General features: G+C 49.5%; 5 protein-coding genes across 5 annotated transcripts; 3 read left to right on the forward strand and 2 right to left on the reverse strand.

Annotated features, from left to right (window-relative positions):
- Nucleotides 1-1456: 1456 nt before the first annotated feature.
- Nucleotides 1457-2297, forward strand: FMAN_08739 (putative GTP-binding protein rac1; the record flags this gene model as incomplete). Its single annotated transcript, XM_041829502.1, has 5 exons — nucleotides 1457-1486; nucleotides 1544-1576; nucleotides 1654-1893; nucleotides 1949-2181; nucleotides 2234-2297. 5 exons carry the CDS (start codon nucleotides 1457-1459, stop codon nucleotides 2295-2297), a joined length of 600 nt encoding a protein of 199 aa, XP_041680259.1.
- Nucleotides 2298-3372: 1075 nt separating this feature from the next.
- FMAN_08740 (uncharacterized protein) lies at nucleotides 3373-4580 on the reverse strand (the record flags this gene model as incomplete). The annotated part of the gene is made up of 2 exons (XM_041829503.1): nucleotides 3373-3574; nucleotides 3805-4580. 2 exons carry the CDS (start codon nucleotides 4578-4580, stop codon nucleotides 3373-3375), a joined length of 978 nt encoding a protein of 325 aa, XP_041680260.1.
- Nucleotides 4581-7655: 3075 nt separating this feature from the next.
- On the forward strand, nucleotides 7656-9809 carry FMAN_08741 (uncharacterized protein; the record flags this gene model as incomplete). Its single annotated transcript, XM_041829504.1, has 1 exon — nucleotides 7656-9809. The coding sequence occupies one exon, from the start codon at nucleotides 7656-7658 to the stop codon at nucleotides 9807-9809; it is 2154 nt and encodes a 717-aa protein (XP_041680261.1).
- A 670-nt stretch (nucleotides 9810-10479) lies between these two features.
- FMAN_08742 (uncharacterized protein) lies at nucleotides 10480-11464 on the reverse strand (the record flags this gene model as incomplete). Its single annotated transcript, XM_041829505.1, has 2 exons — nucleotides 10480-11035; nucleotides 11091-11464. 2 exons carry the CDS (start codon nucleotides 11462-11464, stop codon nucleotides 10480-10482), a joined length of 930 nt encoding a protein of 309 aa, XP_041680262.1.
- A 985-nt stretch (nucleotides 11465-12449) lies between these two features.
- Nucleotides 12450-13856, forward strand: FMAN_08743 (uncharacterized protein; the record flags this gene model as incomplete). The annotated part of the gene is made up of 2 exons (XM_041829506.1): nucleotides 12450-12705; nucleotides 12754-13856. 2 exons carry the CDS (start codon nucleotides 12450-12452, stop codon nucleotides 13854-13856), a joined length of 1359 nt encoding a protein of 452 aa, XP_041680263.1.
- Nucleotides 13857-14180: the final 324 nt, after the last annotated feature.

The raw sequence follows: 14180 nt of genomic DNA on the forward strand, positions 1-14180 counted from the left end.
AAACGAGCTTGCTATGATATCAATTGTTTCTGCTTTGAGGTTGGCGTGAGTCACGGAGGTTGAATTCAGTTGAAGAGATCGGCCAGGTTTCATGATTCGGTGGTTTTGTTCATTACGGCGGTAGCGGTAGCAGTTCTCCTTTATTCCCTTCCCAGCTAGGTAGGCATTATGATGCACAATACTCCGTAGGGACAGATAAATAATTAGCATGACAGCACAAGCTCCTGGTGTTTCTTAAATTCTCCGCCACTGCTCCTAATTGCTTGATCACATTGTCTTGCAAATCAGCGCGGACACTACTTCTTTTTTGGCGCAGAGTTTATTGTAAGAAGGTATTCCGCCATCCACATTCCCGCAGCCTCTCTCCGCCTTTCATCTGCACCGACAGCCACCGCCTGCACTTTGAAATAGCCGCGCCTTGTGCAGTCTTGGAATAATCTCATCTGTTGTAGTGTGAGCATTATTCCCTGCCTTTGGTTTTCTCTCTCTCAACTCTTGCAGCCTCTCCATCTTCATCTCTTTTCATAACCCGGCAATCTTTGTTCGGTTTTCATCCAATCCGGCATCTGCATTCTCATCCCCAGCCGCAACCGAGAGTCCATCTTAGCCAAGACGGCCATTAACAGCGAATCCTTACCACGAAAGGGCTCAGCGATACAGCAGGTGAGCTGCCTTTACCCCAAATTACGGTGCTTGGTTGGCCCCTGAGCCCTTGTATCTCCCCCACCCCCAGGCGCCTACCTTATTGCCTTGAGCAAGCTCTTGATAGCGATCAACTCCTGGCATCCCAAGCGCATAAGTTCCAGTAGGTCAAGTTAGTCGGCGAGGCTAGGTCTTGGCTTATTACTGCGAACAGGGCCTGAGGTGGCACGGGAGGTGGCTACTGGTGGCAGACCCTGGGCCTGGGCGCCTCTCTCGTGGTCCTCCACTGCCTGGGCTTGCTGGGCTTGGGGGCGTCTAGTCCAGTGCCAGTCTAGTCCACTGATACATCCAATGCTGATAGAGGTGGAGCGGCTCCCATCGTTGAACCTCCTCCTGTGGCCTCACCTTCTGCGGCACAAAACGCGTGAACTACACCTCGGTTTTGTGTCAAGTTTCTTCTCTGACCTATCTTTTTATGCAGCTGTGAAACTCACCTGAGGATCCATTCGAGTTCTGTCGCCGCTTGTCGCATCCAAAACAAAATCGTCATCGTCGCACATCGTTCCCTTCCGTTATCCGGCCTTCGAGTCCCTGGCCTGCCTGTTTGACCTGCCCCTCTCCAGGCTCTAACCTACCTACCTACCTACTACCTACACTCTAGTTAGTCTACATTACATCCACCATCTTCGTACAGACTCAACAATCGTCGCTTCCATCATCTCCATCTGCCCCTCGACGACTTTTGGCGCTTCCACACAATTCGTCGATTTGATACCCATTTTCCTCGACTTTCTCCCCATAACCGATCGCAACAATGGCTCAGCCCGGCGTGCAGTCACTGAAGGTTTGTTGAGCCGATGGTTACCTGACGCAATACATGGTTGGCTGACCGCTGCTACAGTGCGTGGTGACTGGTGATGGTGCTGTTGGAAAGGTACGTCGGACAACAAACGGCCGCTTAAAACGCGATGGCTTTTCACAGCAAGACCCTTCCGCTGACTGTGCTTCCAGACCTGTCTACTCATTTCCTACACCACAAATGCCTTCCCCGGCGAATACATCCCCACTGTCTTCGACAACTACTCAGCGAGTGTTATGGTAGATGGCAAGCCTATCAGCCTTGGCCTCTGGGATACTGCTGGTCAGGAGGATTACGACAGACTGCGACCTCTCTCATACCCCCAGACCGACGTCTTCCTCATCTGCTTCTCCATCGTCAGCCCTCCTTCATTCGACAACGTCAAGGCAAAGGTACGCCGCCCCCCTTATCGCCACGACACGTCGACTCCGCTGACATCCTCATTAGTGGTATCCCGAGATTGATCATCATGCGCCTAACATTCCCATTATCCTTGTCGGAACCAAGCTTGATCTTCGAGAAGACGCCTCCACCCTCGAATCACTTCGACAGAAGCGTATGGAGCCTGTGTCGTACGAGCAGGCGTTGACTTGCGCCAAGGAGATCAAGGCCTACAAGTACCTCGAGTGTTCTGCCCTCACTCAAAGGAACCTCAAGAGCGTTTTTGACGAGGCCATCCGGTAAGCATCAACCGTGATTATGTGCTGTAGTACGCATCTGACTCGTGTTTAGAGCTGTTCTTAACCCTCGACCCACACCTTCGAAGCAAAAGAAGAACAAGTGCTCCATTCTGTAGATATCCATCTAATGAACGCTATTCCCGCGCGTGGCTAGGCACGCGCTTGATTTTCTCAACGAAAGCGTCTGGACGACGCGAAACGACACAAAGAACTCAGGACGAATGTTTAATAGGCATTCAGCGATACAAGACGGCAGCTCTTGACGGAATATCCCCTGGGAGCGGCTGGGGCTGGACTAGGCTATTGCTTTTTTCTCGAGGCCCGATACCCGTCCCCAGACCATGACCCTCGCAACGATCATGCGGAGGCAACTGCATATGACGATGGCTTTACTTGCGAGGCGGTTCTTGAATGAATTTTGGGTTTTTACTATCTGCGGTTACGTGTTTCCAACCGTTGCTTTTTATTATTTATCTCTATTTGCTCATATCTCATGCTGTGGCCTCCTCGCGGAGTTTATACCGATTTTGCCAGTAATTCAAGAACCGGATTGCACTTTGAATAGATGATTGCTTGCGATTGTTTTGTGATGTTTTGTTTTCTTCGACAAGTGTCCGTTTTGCCTGTGGAGGTCTGTTGAATAGGCATGGCCATCATGTCTCGTGTCTGGTATTCACTATCTCAAGACTTGAAGTTGGCAACTCGTTTCTGCGATGTATAGTCATCGGACATCTTCCAGCAGCGGTCAATTCTTTTCCGTCTCTATCGTGAATTGGTCTCTTTGGTTTGTCGCTATGGGCGAAAGATATTGCATTGCTTGTTAGAGCTCCTAATAGAGTATACGTGCACTTGAACCGGAGCGTAAACAGAAAAGGACCTACAGTCTACACCGGTGGATATATACGATCAACAGTCCGCTTAGATGGGTCCTCCACCTGAAGCAGAAATATCTCAGATTCAGTTGAATCGAGTAGTGGATATAGAAATATAATTCATCGTCTATTCCATGCTCTTCTTCGTGAGGTCAAGGATCCACTTCCTTTGGGTATCTCTCACTACCTATCATATAAATGCACAGTCAACTTTTGTGTATCCGATCCCAGTACAATCATTAAAACACCTTCAGAGACCCTCACAAACCTACTCCTTCTTGAGCTTCACACCCTTGGCTCGAGGCCTGGTGAGCTGTTTCTACCAGCGGTTCCCAGGAATGTGGGCACGTCGACTTGGATGAATACCATCCTCTCCAGCTTTGCGAGTGTCACCCTTGCCCTTGTTCTCTTCCTTTGCCATCCTCTCACGCTCAATACGCTTGGCGCGGTTCTCGTCGAGCTTGCGGTTCTTCTCCTTGATCTTGTCCTGGCGCTGCTTTGTCTTGCCACCTCCACCGGCACTGTTACACAGAGTTAGCGTATGTTCTAGTTATGTATGAAGTTGCTGTTCGTGCAGGTGAGTGTCGGTGAAGCAGTAGTGAGCGTGAGTCAAGTCAAGACTAGTCACACTGGGATGGTTACACAAATCGAGGCGCTTTTGTGTTGAATCAGGCTGAGGGAAAGGGGGGTGGAGTCAAAACAATGAGATGAGTTATCATGTAAGACAGAACAAGTACGAAAGCAAACTTACGTCAACTCGACATTTATGCGGCGGGGATAAGAGACACCATCTGAGAACTCGGAGTGGTGGAACTTGTCGAGACATGTTCGCATATGCCAGACCTTCTCGAACTCGACAAAGGCGAAGCCACGGCAGGGCTTGCTATCCTTGGGATCGCTCATGCAGCGAACTGACACTGGGTTGAGAGAGGCAAAGTGGGCTTTGATTGTTTCGGCGGTGGCGGTGAAGGGCAGGTTGCCGACGAAGACAATGTGACGGTCTCCTTTGCCATCAGCAGCCTCTGCATCAGCGCCGGCAGCAGATTCATCGTTGGGGGTCGTTGTTTCGGAGGTCTTGTTTTGCTTCTTCTTGTCCTTCTTGCTCTTCTTTGGTTCCTCCTTGGGTTTCTCCTCGGGTTGGGCGTCGGTGCTGGCGTCATCCTTTTGTTGTGACTCGTCGGTTTTGGCCTTCTTGTCCTTGTTCTTCTTGTTGTCCTTCTTCGCAGGCTTATCTGCCTCTACTGGCGCATCCGCAGGCTTGTCATCAGCTTCAGCCATTGGAGCATCTTCGGCCGCCTCTTCGTCATCATCCTGTTCGGGGAGATCCTGGAGGTTCTTGCGCTTCTCTTTGCGCTCCTTGCGCGATTCCTTCTTGTACTTCTTGTCTCTCTTCTCCTTCTTGGCCTTCTTCAGATCGGCACCATCATCCTCGCTGCGCTTGCGCTTCTTGGCTGGGGCCTCAGAATCAACAGAAGCAATGGGCTCATCGTCGACCTCGGCGGCCTCTCTTGCGCGCTTGCTCTTCATTGTCGGTGATTACGGTGGATTGCTCTGAAATAGTATCGTATAGGTGGAGCTGGGGGTGCAGAATCTGCCGATATCAAGTCAGTAACCTTGAGCCATGTCGCAATGTAAAACATGTGGCTTGAAGAGGAAGCAAACAATGGTTCGATCGAGGGAACTTACAGGCTATTCGGTGCAGTGTGATAGTCCTGGGAGGATTGCGCGTGCCGCCGGCTGTTGTTTGCTTGATCGTCGGTGCAGGACAATTTTTTTGAGGCAGGAAATATTCCCGGACCAAACTAGTCTAGCGCTGTTTCGGAAGCGTACCGCTGATGCTTGTGTAAGTATCCGTAGCAGGTGCGTGCCTCAGGGAACCTATCGAATGGTTTCCCAGTTGAGGCTGCACTCGGGGCGTGAAATTCACAAGAGAATCGATCTGCGCGTGACAAGACGTACAGAAAATGTGAGAACAGAGTAGGATCGGTCGTTCATGTGAGGGTGGATGTGATAATTCAACCCAATAGTAGGGGAAGCTAGGGAAGACGGGAGAGGCCGAGATACTGATTGCCGGGAATATCATGGATAAGAATACACTAAAGTTACTGGCTGGCCACTATAACGGTACTGCTGTCTGTCAGAGCAGCTACCTACTCTCTATACCATTTCACGATAGAGTCAACCAGTTACTGCAAAGGCTTTGGCTTCCTGGTAAAAATGGCCTATCGTAATGATAGCATATTCTTCTCCAGTAATAGGCTATCAGAACCCAGGTCTCCTCACTGTCAAACTGCATTTTCGGGTCTAGGGGCTCTCTGCTTTCTTTTTCCTTGCCCGACTGTGTTAGTCTCAACCTTTCTTTTTTCCCAGTTATTTTCCCTCTAGGCCGGCACGTAATTCATGCCACTAAAGACACTCTGCACTGCACGCACGCACGTACACGTACATGATGTGTCTCAGGTTGTAATGCCAGCCGGGCTCTTGGTCCACGCACCAGCTCAACTTAATCAGTGGTTATCACGACTATCCGTCATGCCATGCGATGTCATGGCGCCAGCGACTGGCCTACAGACTCCAGATCCCGCGCTGCAGCGCTACGCTACGGCAGAGGTACCCCAGTTCCCAGGTGCATACCTGTACGTGCGCGTGCGCGTGCAGCTGCAGATGATGCTGGTGCTGATGCTGATGCTGATGTTGAGTCAACCCTGAATATGCGGTGGACGTACGTCTATTGACCACTGCGCAACCGACATGGAGGCTCTCGGACCCATATGACATATCTTGATCAAGCCGAGGCCATCTGCAGCTTAGAGGCGCAACATGGTGCATATTGACCCAGCTGAAAGGTCGAGGGTTGGGGAATCCGTTCCATTATCCCGACGTCCCAATATCAAGGAAAGGACCCTTGAAACGGAATGGTTCTGTTATTGATGGAGTCGACTATTGGAGTTATTTGACCGCATCTAGCGAGTCATTCACCTCATTTGTATGACGATCGAGGAGCGAAAGGGTCTTTAGAGCGTTGAAACGTGGACTGTCCAACGGCCGCACTGCCTCTTTGTCGACAAGCACAAGTAGCAAAAGCAAAGACTCGACACTAACAAAAGTGTCTAGAGAAATGCCCCTCCCCCTCCACATCCACGTCCAAATCCACATCGACCTCACTAAACTGCCCTTATGCAAGCAAGAGATGTTGGGATTGGGATACCTTACGGTCCGGCACCTCCCTACGCCGCAACTGACACTGACAGCCGCCTGTAGAGTAAAAAGTGTAACCTGACTGCGTGTTCAAGTGGAGGAAGCAAAGGAAAAAAAAGAAAAGAAAGAAAGATTATTAGACAAGTGAAAGGCTCCATCCCTGCTGATATCCCTTGTCCCTGCCCCGTGCTGAATGCCCCATCATCCACTCAACCCACTCTAAACCGTCATCCTTCATCATCAAGCCATGTCCACTCGACTCAGTCATGCTCTCCTCTGCCTTATACCGTCTTTTCTTTTCTTTCTTTTTATCCCTTTCTTCAACGACTCTGCTAATTCTAAATCTCGTTTCTACTCTGCCGAACCTGTCGTAGCCATCTCCGCTTCGCCTACGGCTTGATCTCCGCTTCGTAGTTATTGTACGCCTCATTAGACTATGCTCCCTGTCTTTGTGACACCCATGTTTCCCCCCCGTCCCTCCAATTGCCTAGTTTGCTGCAACCAGAACCACCTGAAGTTGCTTTTCTCCATCTTACAAGACTGCTTTTGCTCTGTTTCTTGTCGTGGAAACGCTGCCAGACCAAAAACCTTGACAGGGGTTCTGATATGTCCACAACTTTGACATTTCCTGCAAGCTCCCGTGTCTTGTCTCTGATGCTCTGCTCTCTGACCCTCTTTGTCTAGTCTAGTGTCTCTGTCTCTCCTGTTCTCAACCTCTGAACTGTTCATGTCATTTTCAGATCCTCTTTTGACTCTGACCCGGCTCCTCCGACACTCCATCCATCCCCATTTACACCCCCAGCTGAACCAGCTGAGCCCGTTCCATATCCAACCAGCGTTGGTACCCGCTATAGTTTCTCGGTATTCTACACACATGGCAAGGTCAAGGAAGGGCATTGTCATGGCTTGGACAACTGATGTCAAACACAGGCATCATGGTCCAACTGACAAGCACAAACAATGGGCATGGCATGCGAGATGAGGCCCGCCGCGTATCAATAGCCCAAGTACAGCCATACCCGCCCCAGCCCGAAATTCTACGCTTTTGACTGTAGTCAGTTCTGCTGCATCTTGCTTGCTTCTTTTCCTATACATACATACATACATACATACACAACGTCTCCCAGGGTGGGTGGCCACCGGAATCTTCAGCTTTTCTCTGTTACACTGTCCCCTGTCTTTTCTATCCCCATATCTCTCTCATTCATATCTACCTCGAATCTCTCTCGCACCTCAATTTCTTTTTTTATTATCCTTTTCTCTCTTCTATCTTGTGTCAACAGAGTTCTGCTTTTGCTTGTGCTTGGTCTCTAAAACCCTGCGTCAAGTGGACTTGTTGTCGTCTTGATCACTTACACCGACTGGCTGACCACTGCGAACAAGCTCACATCTTCCTTTGTCACAATGAAGATGACATGGGACCTAGGAATGGACCATGTCCGGTCCTGGGTCCTCAACGGTGACTACGAGCTGGACAATTCTTTTGATCGTCCGTTTGCTTGGAGTTCTACCGTTGTCACTGGCCTCTCTGAAGCTGCCGTTGTACCCCAGCCTGACAATGCAAGTGCTCATTCAGGTGTTGAGGGAGAAACTCATACCTCCCAAATCACTGAGTTGACCGCTGCTTCTACTGCGCCAGACTCCTTCTGGTCCTCTAAGCCTTTCCCGACCTTGCACGAGGAGCAATTCCTTCCCGTCGCCGACAATGTGGACGATCCCCTGATTCCGAAGCAACTCGACGTCCGCCGCATCTTTCATAATGGCCGCTATACTTGGCAGCAGCTCGTGAGCCAGGCACTGGCCTTACCAAGAGGCACCTTTCCTCCTGGCCTCGACCCGTCTATCATGCTCCAGGATATGCCGCCTCTCCCCGAATCCGTGCCGCCAAAGGGAGTCCTGGCCGGAGCCCCCACCTGGCTTGTCCCGGATCCGGAACCTCACATTCGGGACGGAACAGATTTCGACCTCGATAACGTTACCGGCACCACCAAATATTTCCGCCTCAGCTATCCCTCGCCCATCAACTGCATCATCTCCTCAGACCCAGGGGCCTGCCACTATGGCAATCCAGCTGGCACCGCTGATGCCTCCAACGCCCCGCAAGGGCTCGCCATCTTGACCGTGTGTTGGTCCTACATTCTCTCCACACGGCTACTGCAACTCCAGAACAGGAAGATCCACTTCACCGACTCCTGTCTCCGCCCAGTCCCGATTAACACGATCCGGGATCTCACCCAGAATGAGATCCTGGTTCATCTCCCTGAAGGTGCGTCCTCACGGCTCGTGCATTGGCTCTGTGCGATTCTGGCGTCACAACCAGGTTGGGCCACTGATAGCCAAGGAGGCCCATGTGCACCATGGGATGCAAAGTTCACTAGTGAAGTGCGCTTCATCATTGCTACTGAAGGTCAAGTCTCGATTGACAGCGATGCGGTGCCCCCAGCTCCCACCGAAGCTACGGACCTCTTGATCGAGTTCTGTAACTTGTTTGGTATTGGCCATGAACCCCGCCGATCCAAAGATCCAAGTCCCCTGTCACCGATCAAGGCTGGGTTCCTTGCAGCCCTCGCAATTCCATTCTATCGGATGGCCAAGCTGGAACCACATTTACCTAGACCATCTCTGAAACCACGAAAGAGTACCCCCTTGGATGCTGATCAGGCAGCCAATATTCATCGATACACAGCGGAAGCACGCTACTACATGACGCTGAGCATGCATCCCTACGCTCTGGGGCCTGTCCTCTGGAGCATATTTTGGCAACCAGACATCCAGTGCAACCTCGTTAGTCCCTGGTTGGCTGCCATTACCAGCGTCATTCAGCCCGCCTTCAAACACTGCGATTTCGAGATGCTTATCAAAATCTTTCTGCTCCGTCGTCCTCGGGTAGCTATGTGGTGGCATGGCCTCTTCCTTCTGGGTAACTCCAAAATATTGGATTTCATTCGCAACTATCTGACTACGCTTGACGAGGGATGTTCGTATGACACCCTGTCTCGTCCAGATATAGTTACTGCGGTATGGACAGGTGCACCACAATCATATCAAGATGACCCTACAGCTACTGCCTACCATGATCTCAGCACGGCCGTTCCTCGTGCTGCCCTGCTTCAACATCGTCACACGCTGACTCTTCGCGATCCATGGCCCCTCTTCTACGGTTGGCGCCCCTTTGGTACAGTTCCCAAGGAAACTATCGAGCCTGATCTGTACCCTTGGATTGAACGAGGCCACCGTCGAGAGTACTGCCATTGGACTTGGTGGTCAAAGGACGATGCGTCATTTGAACCCTCAGTGCATGTTGGCTACCGCAAGGAGACTGGTCAGTTTGACTCGAGCGTCCCAGATAACCTCGATCTCATTCCTTCTCCCAACTCTCTTGCGCCAATTCCACCCCCAACTGCTCTTCCCGTCACTATCGAGCCCTCCCGTCGCGCTACTTTACAAATGATCAACCACTCCCTGGGAAATGTAGTTGGGGAGCGCAGCCTGAGCACTGCTGTCATTCCAGAGTTGAACCAATCTCACCCATGGCTCAAGGAGTGGATTCCTGTCTGAGTTTATCTTCATATACAATACCCCATTCCCCGAATTTACGACCGTCATGTTACCATTCATACGATATTTTAACTTTAACGGCCGCAACAGAAATCAGGCCTGAGCATTGGGTTTTTTGGCCCACAGCATTTTCAAGGAAGCGAGTCTTGGGGTTAATCAAAAGAGGCATGATGTACTTTGCTGCCTCAATTCACATTCACTGTCAATGTCCACGGACTGCGGTGCTTACTTTCGGGTCTGTGTCTGGCTTTGGTTTTGTTTTATTACTTTTACTTGATGATAGGAGCGTCTCCTGGGTTAGGAAAGTTTCTGACTTTGAAGCGTGGTGCCAAAATCAACTGATGTAGAAATCTACTCCAATATACTGAATTTACCTAAGTCTTTTCATCACTCAGGACGAAGGTGCCATGGAAGTTTTCTTGCCTCCCTTTGGGGCACTGCCGGATTAATTATTAGCATCACCGGTCCACGGCGTATCGGAGTCCAGTTGCTCCTTGAACAGGGCGGTTTGCTTGGTTGAGCATGTATGTTCTATGTCTTATATTTCACAATCCAATATTTTGCTACTCATATCCTATCGCTGCACTAATAACCAGTGGCGCATTGCTCCATAGTCTAAAACTCGTGTTAATCGATGGCCATACTGATTCCAATGTCCTTCTCTACCACGTCACGCAGCAAGTTCCACCGGACTTCGACGTTGATTCTGTTCTATAACTGGCAGTTCATATATGTCCCAGCCTCCAAGCTCTTGTGGTTCTTTTGTCTTGCTTCGTCTCCAACGTCCTGCGGAATGGTCCTCTGTATTTTGCGCTATTGTCCCCGCCTGTGTATCCTTACTTCGATTTCTTCGAAGCAGGAATATTGCTGTAATTATGGTACCACAGATAACAACGAGCCCTCCGATGACTCCTCCAATGATGGCACCGAGATTAGGGGAGGAGCTTCCAGATGAATCTTCCTCTCCCGAAGAACTGCTAATCGCTTCTGTCGAAGCGCTTTGTGTGATGTCGGTGGTGCTTGATGCTGTGTCACTGGAGGTGACTGTGGATGTCTCTGATGTCTCTGCTGTGCTTAATTCACTGGGCTCCGACGTTGTCGTGATGTCAATAGTTGGTGTTATATAGTAATGGTCGGTTGTGGCTTTAGTTCCGCAGGCAATGTAGGAGTATGTCTGATCCACGCCGAAGGTGAGAAGAGCCATGGAACAGAATGACTTGCGATCACTAATCTTGAGGTCAGTTCCTTGCCTTGGGAGTTTTGATCTATAGTAGAGCATACCAAGTAAATGTCGTCAACCCCTTGCTGCCAGTCATACCACACCCATCTGAGCAGTCATGGCGATCAACACAACTCCCCGCTAGTCCACAGTCCGAAGCTGTTAGAACAGTCGTAGGGCAAAAGCCCCAGAGTCCATTGCGTGTGTCGACTCGACAGTTAAAGCCAGAACCGGCAGTTCTCTTCTTCTTGGGGTCACCGTCTAGGTAGCCACAGGTCGAGAGCTCAGTGCTGATAGCCCGTGGCTCGAGAATGTTGCTCGGTTGTGGAAGAAAAGGGGCTTTCGTTACAGAAGGAAATGCCGCATGGAGAGCGAGACTGGAACATGGGAAGATTTGGAAGACTGTTAGTAGATAGTACAAGGAAAGAGACCTCATTGTGAAGGTCGAGTTACTCCAACATGGAGAGAGGGCCAGAAAAACTCGGAGAATACAAGATGGCAATCCACGATGAATATGCTGGAGGCCCTTAAGCATCTTTATTGGTCTACACTGATCCAAGCCTTCTACTCTTACTCTCAGTTTCCAAGACTCAACCTACATGGGTGTAGTTGTTGGTTGAGCCACCAGGACCCGAGGACTTGGGGCGCATGCACAGAGTTTACCATTGGGTCATTCCTTGTTTCAGTTCCTATAACTTCTTTATAATCAAGTTTTGAATGTATGAAGGACTTCTTTTATCGGGTTACACACTCTTGGTGTTGTCTACCATCCATTATAAATCTATGAGAGTCATCTTAAACAAGGATCTAAGTGCTTATCAGCAGAATACTTTGGCACTTGGATTTCTCTGAAACTGCGTCAGTCAAGGATCCCCTTTCGTGATTTTTTGTCACTGCTCAACGGTGAAATGTTGGTTGTTGGTTGCAACGTATTGTCCTGTCATTTCAAGAGTGGGTTTCTCGCAACAACTAACAACCAACATGCAGCTTCAAGTCCAGGGCGCTGCTGCATCGAGAAGAAGATCGGCATCACTCTTCTCATTTCTGGGAAGACTTGGGTATTCTGTTAAAGCTTCCAGACACGTTGATAAATAGCCATGTATAGAATCTATTCATTAAACTATCATCAGATTGAATCCTAAATATGTCTTTCAGCCTTATGGGTCATCATTGGCCTGCTCAGGAAGATCAAACAACCGGGGTATCCTCACTTGAACTCGGGCGCTTAGACGACCCAAAAATACACATCACATCCTGGTATTAGGATCCCCTGTCACTGACAAAGGAACTTGCTGTTGGCCGTTGGTTGTGACTGAACCGATTTACTCTTTGCTATGCCCCAGTCCATTCTCTTCTTTTTTTCTCATAATTTCTAGATTAGCAATGAACTCATGTGGTGATCTTCTTGCTTACTTGAAGTCATGTACCGCAGGTTTATAGCACCACTGCTGGCAGTCTTTTGCTTCTTACTTGTCGTTACGAGTCTCTATCTTGGGCGCGATCACCTTACTTGGCGCTCAGTTTCTTACACTCCTGTACAGAAAGGGGAGGTTGATAACAGTTCCAGTCTAAAATCAACGACATCAGTTACGACAACAAGGGCTAAGATACAAGAGAGCCCGTCGCATACGCCAACTCCAACTACAACCTCTGCTCCAACTCCAACAATCTCAAACGGTAAGTATATCACATTCTCTATGTCTAGTAGTTACTCATTCCTTACAGGTACTATACTGTCCGCTGAGCGTATATCACCCTACATAGCAGCTATACTGGACCCATTATCTACGGTCCTCCCTCGTCTTGAGTGTCCTGTTCTGAACGAAAATCGTTACAAGATCCTCCAAGAATCTCGACATGGAGATGAGGTTGGAGATTCACAAATTAATTATTTCTTTGCTCTCAACTTGCGGAACTGCATTGGCATTCTCCCACGCCTAATAGGTAGCATCGTTGAAGCTGTTCGTTTCCTTGGGCCCGATCGCTGCGCGTTATCTATCATTGAAGGAAACTCTCCGGACGGTACATCCGACGTTCTCTCAGCTCTAAAACCCTTCTTGGAAGACTCGGGACTGGTCTATTTCTACAACAGTTCCAAGATCAACCCAGCACAAAGAAATGCACGCATCCATAAGCTTGCCCAACTTCGCAACCTAGCCCTCACGCCCCTTTATAAAGAGCAAGTAAAGGCTACAGACGATACAACAGTACTTTTCATCAACGATGTCTCTGCTTGCACAGAAGACATTCTCGAACTCGCTCTTCAGCGACGCAGTCTCAACGCAGACATGGCATGCGCCATGGACTGGACTTACGTAGGACCCGACCCAACTTTTTACGATATCTGGATAGCCCGTACCATAGCAGGGGACTCCTTTTTCGAGGTCGGCTCCGACGGAAACTGGAATTCAGCTTGGAACCTCTTCTGGAACACCCCTGGCACACGCTCACGGTACGACGCACAGCAGCCCTTTCAGGTCTTCGCCTGCTGGAACGGGGCTACAGCGTTTACTGCGGCACCGTTATTACATGGTCTTCGGTTTCGAGATACTCGCAAAGGAGAGTGTTTTCAAGGCGAGCCCCAGTTGTTTTGTAAGGATATGTGGTCCCGGGGTTTTCGCAAGATTGCAGTTGTGCCGAGTGTGAATCTTGAGTATTCTGATGAGAAGGCCTCAGATATCAAGAAGCTGAAGGGCTATGTGTCGGATATAGTTGAAAGACAGGAGGAAGATGGCGCAATAGATTGGACATACGATCCACCTGAGCAGGTTAGATGCATGCCAACTTGGGATAAACAGTCTTGGAGAGCCTGGAATGAGACGCTGTAATGAGATGAAGGACATTGATTAATGATACCATGGAAACGGTTTCGAAGTCATCACGAATGGCAATATTTTAAAGATGGTAGTAAAAGCAAACAGACTTGTGTGTATTCACACATGCCCTATGAAAGGACATCCATGATCCCGCTGGATGTTTCTTATAAATACATATATACCTTAGCAACGTTAATCATTCTATTGACTGTGGTGTCAACTTTTGTCCAAAATAGCAGGTATCGTGTGCCACTATCGCTTTGCTCCACCGACAAATGAGAGACGGAATCCAATTACTACGTTTTCCAATAGTCCATTGCCTATTGGTTCCAATAC

Source organism: Fusarium mangiferae, assembly GCF_900044065.1.
Source record: "Fusarium mangiferae strain MRC7560 genome assembly, contig: FMAN_scaffold004, whole genome shotgun sequence".
In the NCBI taxonomy this organism is placed as follows: Eukaryota; Fungi; Ascomycota; class Sordariomycetes; order Hypocreales; family Nectriaceae; genus Fusarium; species Fusarium mangiferae.